Raw genomic sequence first — 9,686 nt, 5'->3', positions numbered from 1 at the left:
CTTTTGTGGATTTTTCCTGTTATTTTTAGATCCAATCATTAACTACTGAAGTAAATATTGTTAGACAAAATTCTTAGTGTATTTCATAGGACATAGAAATAGACATTAATGTTTCAAATATTTCCAGCTGGTCAAGTCAAATTTCAATTATGCCTAAAGTAATAATGGAGTAACCTACTCATTTAAAATATTGAGCCAGGCGCAGTGGCTCACGCCTGTAATCCCAACACTTTGGGAGGTTGAGGCGGGTGGATCATGAGGTCAGGAGATTGAGATCATCCTGGCTAACACGGTGAAACCACGTCTCTACTAAAAAACACAAAAAATCGGCTGGGCATGGTGGTGGGCACCTGTAGTCCCAGCTACTCAGGAGGCTGAGGCAGAAGAATGGCTTGAACCTGGGAGGCCGAGCTTGAAGTGAGCCAAGATCGCACAACTGCACTCCAGCCTGGGTGACAGAGCGAGACTCTGTCTCAAAAAAAAAAAAAAAAAAAAAAAAAAAAAAAAAAAAAAAAAAAAAAAATCGGAAGACGGAGGACCTCTTTCCTTGCCTAACGCTGCCATGGCTGGTGGTCCCAAGAAGCATCTGAAGCGGGTAGCAGCTCCAAAGCATTGGATGCTGGATAAATTTACTGGTGTGTTTGCTCCTCGTCCATCCACCGGTCCCCACAAGTTGAGAGAGTGTCTCCCCCTCATCATTTTCCTAAGGAACAGACTTAAGTATGCCCTGACAGGAGATGAAGTAAAGAAGATTTGCATGCAGCGGTTCATTAAGATCGATGGCAAGGTCCGAACTGATATAACCTACCCTGCTGGATTCATGGATGTCATCAGCATTGACAAGACGGGAGAGAATTTCCGTCTGATCTATAACACCAAGGGTCGCTTTGCTGTACATCGTATTACACCTGAGGAGGCCAAGTACAAGTTATGCAAAGTGAGAAAGATCTTTGTGGGCACAAAAGGAATCCCTCATCTGGTGACTCATGATGCCCACACCATCCACTACCCCGATCCCCTCATCAAGGTGAATGATACCATTCAGATTGATTTGGAGACTACCAAGATTACTGATTTCATCAAGTTCGACACTGGTAACCTGTGTATGGTGACTGGAGGTGCTAACCTGGGAAGAATTGGTGTGATCACCAACAGAGAGAGGCATCCTGGATCTTTTGACGTGGTTCACGTGAAAGATGCCAATGGCAACAGTTTTGCCACTCGACTTTCCAACATTTTTGTTATTGGCAAGGGCAACAAACCATGGATTTCTCTTCCCCGAGAAAAGGGTATCCACCTCACCATTGCTGAAGAGTGAGACAAAAGACTGGCGGCCAAACAGAGCAGTGGGTGAAATGGGTGCCATGTCAGACCTTTGTACATAATTAAAAATATTGTGGCAGGAAAAAAAATATATATATACACACACACACACACATATATATTATATATATACACATACATATATATATGTGTGTGTGTATATATATATATATAAAATACCCAATATAATTCTAGGGAGTCCAGTAGTAGAAAATTATCTATAAATATTTATTATATTACAGCCATCTATATTCTGGAATCACTCTTTTAGGAATTATAATTAAAACTTTGATAAGAAAAAATAAAACATTAATTTAGGAACAGTAGTTATACTAGAAAGAAACAAATCAAAGCCACTTAAAGAGAAAAAAAACACATGAGCTATCTTTCTCTGTGTGTGGATGTTGGGGGTTTGGCTGCTGTAAAATCTGAGTCAGTACACATCACCCTGCATCCCAGAGCCCTCCCAAGTCCCCTCCCTCTTTCCTTGGGTCTTGGGCATGCAGGGGATACCCTGACTCTGACTGCTGCCATGGGCTGTAAGTGGAATAGCTGGTACAAAAGGCCTCTTGGCAAATGCTGGATTCTGAGCTCTGATTCAGCCAATTTTTGCCTGTTTTCACCATTTTCTTTCTTTTGGCTCATTTTCTTTTCTTTCACCATTTGGCTCATAAAGGTGGATCACTCATGGGGTTTACTCAGTTTTCCCTCAGTCATTGAACTTTCTAGATCATTGAGCTTTCTATTGATGGAGTCAAGCAACTTCCTTCAGGTTTTTTCTCATAGAAGAAAATCCACCTTTGACAGAAGTGGTACTATCCAATTCTTTCTACAGGTCTTTATCTGTCTTACTACAGTCAAGCTTTTGATGTATAAAGCTGATCTTTTCATAAACTTTGTGACGTTTCTGTTTCTTTTATTTTAAGCCAAAAGAAATTTATTCTATCATAGATCTGAAAGCCAGAAGTCAGAGATTAGGATTATTGAACCAAAATCAAGGTTCCTACAAGGCCTCACCTCCTTCAGAGACTCTAGGGTGAATTCCTTCACTGCCTCTTCTAGATTCTGGTGGCTGCAGGTATTCCTTGGCTGTGGCTACATTATTCCTATCAATGCTTTTGTTCAATTAGCAGAAATCTTTTGCCTAGCTCTTTTTCCCTCAACCCAGCTTTTTAATGAAAAACACAATCAAAGCAGCATATTCCAGAATTCCGTAGGGAAATCTAAACAGACTTGAGCCATGTGTCTGTAATTCAGATCCATCCATCAGAGTACCACACAGATGCTCAGGATTAGCTAGAAGGACATGTATGTGGCCATCAGCAGGTCCTCCCTGGCTCCAAAAGGCACCACAGCTCTGCCTCTGACCAGTGTTTATCACTACAATGCTTGACTGGTACTCTGTGAGTGTTTTACATCAAAGCCAAACAGTATCTGGCAACCAGGATAGATCATTAGTGGGCCTAGTGGAGGAGGGCAAGATTTTATAAACTAATGCTCTCTGACTATGTCCTGGTACTACCAAGTAGAAAGAGCTGTTATTTGTACAGTACATTGGAGAAAGTGAAAATGAAAAGGCTGATTACAGGGAGAACACAGGAGCCCAGGAACTGTGAATACTCCAGGCCCACCTGGCCCCATAGGAAACCAAGGGGATGCAATCAATACCTTAGGCCATTCTCCACACATGAACATTTCATGGTATAATTGCAGAGCAGGCTGAAAAGTGGAAAACTTGGATTGGGTTCTTTGTTTTTCAGATTCTTCTTTTTTGCAGTCAGGAAGACTGATCCTATCTACAAAGGTCAGAGACTTATTATCAACCTAGGAGTAATCTCCCCCATTTGTGTAGTTGGACTAGATGATTAGACTCAGAGAAGAGAAGGGACACAATAAAGATATTACCTCACAAACCTGGATGTCAATGGTAAGAACTTGAGAAAAATCAATCAGACCCAGTGTATATTCACACTTCATGGTTTTCCAGTGGAGCCAATGTGTTTCATTGCAATCCTAGCAACCTTAGATAGAAGGGATTCTCCTCTAGTTGTGACCCAGTGAACCAGAAACCTTCAATCATGTGGGTCTTCTACCTTCGGCACAAGAACACAGACACCAAGGTTTTCCTGGGAATGGTCTGCAGTTCATCATGTTGTCTTCAGAAGTGTGTTTGTGTCTAAAGAGAAAGTGAATCTTTCTTTCAATTAATTCAGCACCTCTCATATTTTTCAATATCGTCTCATTGACCTAGCTTTTCTTCGTGCTATCACAAAAAGTACCACAGACTAGATAATTTATTAAAAACCAAAATTTATACTTTCACGCGTCTGGAGGCTAAGAAGTCCAAAATCAAGGCACTGGTATCTAGTGTCTGGTGAGGGCCTTCTCACTGTGTTCATTTTTGTTAATCATACAAAAGAGTACGTGCTTGTTATAAATATTTTAGTAAAGAGAAAAGTAAGGAGACAAAATTAACATGGCTTTAAACTATATTAATATTTCACCACCATTAAAATGACTGAAATGATTTTTGATCATTTTCCAATTGAATTAAGCTTACATAAAAGCATTAGTTAAAATGTTATATAGAATTACTTGGATAGAAATGCTAGTATTTATTTAACATTCTCCTATTAATGTATGTTTAATTCTTTTCAACTTTTTACTATTACAAATGTAGGAATGTTAAATATATTTGTACATAAAACTGTGTACATCTCTGATATGACTATTGCTATATTTCTAAAAGTGGATTTAGTAGATTCGATTTATTAATATTTTCAAAGTTTACATGATGGCAGATAGCTTTCTAAAAAAAAATACCAAATTGCACCTTCGTTACAAAGATAAGAAGCATCAGTCAGTACACATCCTCAATTAGCACTGAGCATTATACATTTCCAATAATTTGATGGCTAATGATAGTTATTAGAAAGGATGATTTAGTGCTTCCAGAATGCAGGACTCTCCTCTGAAACCCTTAGGTACATTCAAGGAACTTAAAGAACAGAGAATAGATATACTTTTAAGCATGTTACATAGTATTAAGATATGCACTTATTTAATATTTATTTTCTTTGAATACATATCTAGAATTATTGGGTTTTTAAAACACATGCTTAGAATAATTATAGATATACAGATACATTGTAAATTTAAGACAAAGTAGTCCTGTACACCCCACACCTAGTTTCCTCTATCATTAGTGTCTTATATTAGTATGATGCATAGGCCCCAATTTATAAACCAATATTGACACATCATTATAAATAATAGTACCTATATTCATATTGTCTTTGTCCTAATCTATAATGTCCTTTGTCTATTAGAAGATGCTATCTGGGTTACCACATTATGTTTACATTATATTTTTTCATCATGTCTCCTTAAGCTTCTCTTAGCTGTGATAGTTTCTCAGCTTTCTTTTTTTCCCTTGTTTTGTTTTTGTTCATGTTTTGAAGACTCTAACAGTTTTGTCAGGTACTGGTCAGGTATTTTGTAGAATCTCTCTCAGTTGGGATTTATTTGATGGTTTTCTCATGATTAGATTGGAGTCATGGGTTTGGGAGAAAAAGATTCCATAGGCAAAGAGAAACAAATGCTTTATTATACTTAAGTAAAGTCCTGGAATTTGTGATATTTTTGGCATTAGGGTATTAAATTTTGTGCATATATATATACACATAAGGTATCATATAAAGAAGAAAGAACACATGTTATCAGTTTCAATCAACTTTGAATCAAGTTTGGGATCTCAGACTTTACAAGCTGGATAATTTTGGACCTGTTATTAATAGTTCACAACATTTTCTTCTGCACTTTTGAAATGACGCTCATAGTCTAATGACTATCCAGCTAGAGAGGCTTTCAAGATTCTCTAAATTATTGCCATATTCAATATGTGACTTCCCAATTGTTTTAAACCCATTGACACTGGTTGTATCTGGTTGGACCAGGAATCTTCGACCAGTTCATGTGAAGAGACCTGGCACCACAATTCTGCCCCATAGCATGTATTAGTCAGCTCAGACTGCCATAGCAATAGCTGCCACCTGGGTGGCTTAAGCAACAAAAATATATGTTCTCCCTGTTCTGGAGGATGGAAGTTCAACATCAAGGTGCTGACAACCATGGTTGGGTTCTTTGGAAGGCTCTCTTTCTGGCTTCCAGAAGGCCACTTTCTTCTATGTCCTTATATGGCAGAGGTTCATTCTCGATATATCTCTCTCTCTCGCTCACTCTCTCTCTCTTTTCCTCTCCCTCTCTCTTCCTTTTCTTATAAGGCCTGTTCTATCAGCTTACAGTCCCATCCTTATTTCATTCACCTAACCTTAATTACCTGCTAAAGACTCTACTTCAGGTACAGTAACATTGGGGGTTAAAGCTTCAACTTATGAATTTTGGAGAAACACAGTTCAGTTTACAGCAGACAGTTTCAAAACAGATTCTGATTCTTTAAACCCATTATGTCCTCACCTTTGAATGATTTGAATTCAAAAAATGGAAAGTCAGCTGATTGAGGGATGAGTTTCAGCCAGGTCTCTGATGCAGTGAGAGCTACAACATTATACTCAAGAAGGAACAACATGAGGCAGTTCTGTGCAGTGGTTAAGGCCACAGGTCCTGGAATCAAGATGACTTGTTTTAAAAATTGGCTCTGCCACTTACCAACTAGGCGATTCTGGGCAAGTTACTTAACTTGTCTTTGCCTCTGTCTCTATCTCTGTAAAATGGGGATAATAATAGTATTGCCTCATAAAGTTATTGTGTGGATGAAATAGACAACACATGTGCAGCTTTAGCAAACCTGGCATGTAAAATGTGCTCAATAGAGTTGAGGCTTTTGTTATTGTTAGTATTGTTATTCCTCATGTGGTCTATCAGTGGAATCTCATTAACTGAGCAAATTCATTTAGTGCAGCCAGAAATGAATTACACATTACGCTGTGAAATGGTCACGGAGTAAGAAACTGCCCATGGCCTTTGTATACCCACCCTTTCTCTTGTTTTTTGTTTTTGTTTTTCTGGTTAACTCTTCTTCACCCACTACGAGTTATTTAATATATCACATCTAGCAAACTTACCTGTCCTCAATGGCTTCCATGGCTCCCTAATTTCAGTATTAAGAACCGAGGCTCTTGACATTGTTTCTGTTAGTTTTAACGTGACTTTAAGCATGTTACACAAAGTACCCAAGCACCTTTTTCTCCTTCAGAAAATAGGAATAATATACAATTGTCTGTCACGGAGGCAGTATAAAATTTAAATAAATAATGTACATAAATACAACAATGAGCAAGACACCTAGTGAGTACTCAATAATTAGCAGAGATTCTTAGATTAGACACTAATCTTGCTGTGTCATTATTACCTGCACAATGATTGAAATATTCTATTCATTTGTTGGTGACACAGTAAACATGTGAATTAGAATATAAGATCTAAGATGGCAAACTACATCATCTTAGCTAAGGATCTCTAAATCTGAACTTCCCCAACTGAGCTAGAAGCATTTTGCTCTATAGGTTCTGCCTAGCTTTTGCTCTAGGCTTGTCAATTTTTTTCTATAAATGGTCACACAGTAAACATTTTTGATGTTACTAGCCAGTCTTTTGCAGAGAATATTTCTCTCTGCAATGTGAAGCCAAAGCAGCTATAGGCAATCTGTGACCAAATGGGTACAGCTGTGTCCCAACACAACCTTATTTACATACATAGAACACTGTTGTATTTGGCATGCCAGCCATAGTTTGCTGACAGATTTCTTGCAGATTACACTATAATTATCTATGACTGTTTTCCCTCATTTTCAACTCTATGAGCTTATTTTTCACTATATTGAAACTCCTGCCACATCTCTATTTTAGAACTTCTGTGTGCTCTAATCTGTACAACAATAAACTAGAGTAATATAATATTCCAATTATAACTGAATAAAAAGTGAGTTTTTGTTAGAGCTGGAGATATCTTCTCAGTGATTCTGAAGCTTTTTTAATATAAAAAAATTCCAAGAAAAGTGGGTCTACTCGTTTTGTTGAAGATGCAATGAGAGTCCTGGAACACCCCCCACCCCCCGGCCCCAGATTCTGGGACAGCTGCCAAGTGGCAATCATATCCAGTAAGTAGGGCTGATTTAGCCAAAGACGGTATTTCCTGGTAAAAACAGGCAATTATGTGAAACTTACAGAGCTTAGAATCTTTGAAGAATCTGATTGTGCATTGCCCTTGCCTATACTTCTCTGGCCTGGCAGTCCTCATAGTTTATTTCCTATATGTAGTTGTGTCATTTTGTCAGTGAAGCTTTCAGCACTTGACACCATTAAAACCAAAATGTTAAATTTATTTTACACCAGATGTAATGTTCATTTTGTACATAAAACTCTACTTTGTAAACTGAGATTCAATAGTAACATCCTATTCAAAAAAAACATGCTTTTGGCTGGGCGCGATGACTCACACCTATAATCCCAACATTTTCAGAAGCCCAGCAAGATGGATCACCTGAGGCCAGGAGTTCAAGACCAGCCTGGCCAACATGACGAAACTCTGCCTCTACTAAAAAAATAAAAATAAAAAAAGATACAAAAATTAGTGGGGCAAAGTGGCTCCTGCCTGTAGTCCCAGATACTTGGGAGACTGGGGCAGAAGAATCACTTCAACCTGGGAGGCGGAGAGTGCAGTGAGCAGAGATCATGCTACTGCACTCTAGCACTCCATCTCAAACAAAACCAAACAAACAAAAAAAATGCTTTTTTTCTTACTTGCAGGTTTTATTTCTATAATTGAAAAAACTCTAGGGGGAAGGCATAAATAACATGTAATACTGATCTTATATTCTACAATAGATGGTATGAAGCATATTAACTCCCACAACTTAATACTATGCTCATTATGCTACTATTAGTTAATGTTATGTATTCTATTGAATATGTTATTTTTACATATTCTGTATTTTAAGTTTAGTGGAAATCGAAAAACCTGATGCATTGTTTTACGCTGGTATTTTGTCTTTTTCTCCATAAGCACTGAGGTGATTTTATTACATTCTTCTTCTTTTTTTATTTTTTTATTTTTGAGATGGAGTCTCCCTCTGTCACCCAGACTGAATGGAGTACAGTGGTACAATCTCGACTCACTGCAACTTCCTCCTTTCGGGTTCAAGCAATTCTCCTGCCTCAGCCTCCCAAGTAACTGGGACTACAGGCATGTGCTACCATGTCCAGCTAATTTTTGTATTTTTAGTAGAGACAGGGTTTCATCACGTTGGTCAGGCTGGTCTCGAACTCCTGACCTCAAGTGATCCGCCCACCTTGGCCTCCCAAAGTGTTGGGATCACAGGCGTGAGCCACCGTGGCCCGCCTAAATTCTTTTTCTTATGGATCCTGAGACACGGGAACAAATAATTTAAAATTTCTGCTCAGTGCCCTTAAGATCTCTTGTTTTGCCCTCATAAACCATTTTCTGGTAGATTTCTTGCTCATTTGACTCCTAATTAATATGCTGTTAACTTCTCTGTCCATTGCTCTTTTTTCATTTTGTCTATATTTTTCTTGCATGACCCATTGTCTCCCATGGCCTATCTATTATTCTTACTCACCAAATCATAAATGTATATCCCCAGTCCTGATCTTCTAACTGAACCTAAGATCCGTATAACCAACCTCTGACCTCAGCACGTCCAGGACTTCACATATACCGTCCACAGCACACACAGCTTTCCATGATTTGAGCTTTGTAAATTCTCAGACTCTACTCCTCACATTTCCTGTTTCACATTTATGTATCATTAAAACTGAACTCCACTCCTGCCTCATTATACATTTGTGTTACCTTCAGGATATAATTAAAATTATATCCAACTTTATCTTACCTACTAAGCTGTGAACTCTTTGAGTTCAATAATTCATTAACTCCAAAGCTTTATTTATTTATGAAGATCCAATACATAACTTGGTGTTTAATAATGATAATGAATATTGTTTGAGTTGAACCAAATTAAAATACATCAAACTCAAGCCTCCTCTGATATCCAGTCATCTAGCTCACTGGTGGATGTTAGGGTGTGTTGGTGCAAATTGTAATACTCTATTCTTATCCATAGGTGGCAGCAAGCCCTTAAAATTAGGGGGGGAAATGGTCTGTGCATAGATAAGAGGATATCTATATCTATCCAAAACTACTAAGCGAGGGGAAGAAAATACAATCTATTAACTTGGGAGCTCCTTAAGTGAGTGTTTCTGTCTTAATCACTCAATATCCCCAGGGTCCCTACAAGACCTCACTGTCTCACTCCTTCCAGGCTTTTCTAAGTGCCATTGTGTTGGTCTCTACATCTGTTTGCTGGTAGCTGAGAAAAACAATGA

At 38.2% G+C, this 9,686-nt stretch overlaps 1 protein-coding gene across 1 annotated transcript; it reads left to right on the top strand.

The window, feature by feature from the left end:
• Window positions 1-530: 530 nt before the first annotated feature.
• LOC112621791 (40S ribosomal protein S4-like) lies at window positions 531-9,459 on the top strand. Its single transcript, XM_025381197.1, has 2 exons — window positions 531-1,366; window positions 9,449-9,459. Exon 1 carries the CDS (start codon window positions 563-565, stop codon window positions 1,316-1,318), a length of 756 nt encoding a protein of 251 aa, XP_025236982.1. The 5' UTR covers window positions 531-562; the 3' UTR covers window positions 1,319-1,366; window positions 9,449-9,459.
• The last annotated feature ends 227 nt before the right edge of the window (window positions 9,460-9,686 follow it).

This window comes from Theropithecus gelada, chromosome 3, assembly GCF_003255815.1.
Source record: "Theropithecus gelada isolate Dixy chromosome 3, Tgel_1.0, whole genome shotgun sequence".
Classification (NCBI taxonomy): Eukaryota; Metazoa; Chordata; class Mammalia; order Primates; family Cercopithecidae; genus Theropithecus; species Theropithecus gelada.
Note: the sequence above shows the minus strand (reverse complement) of the source record. Positions and strands in the feature narration are given on the sequence as shown.

Excerpts from the sequence above, each read along its gene's own strand:
- LOC112621791 (XM_025381197.1), top strand. The coding sequence starts at position 563 with ATGGCTGGTGGTCCCAAGAAGCATCTGAAGCGGGTAGCAGCTCCAAAG.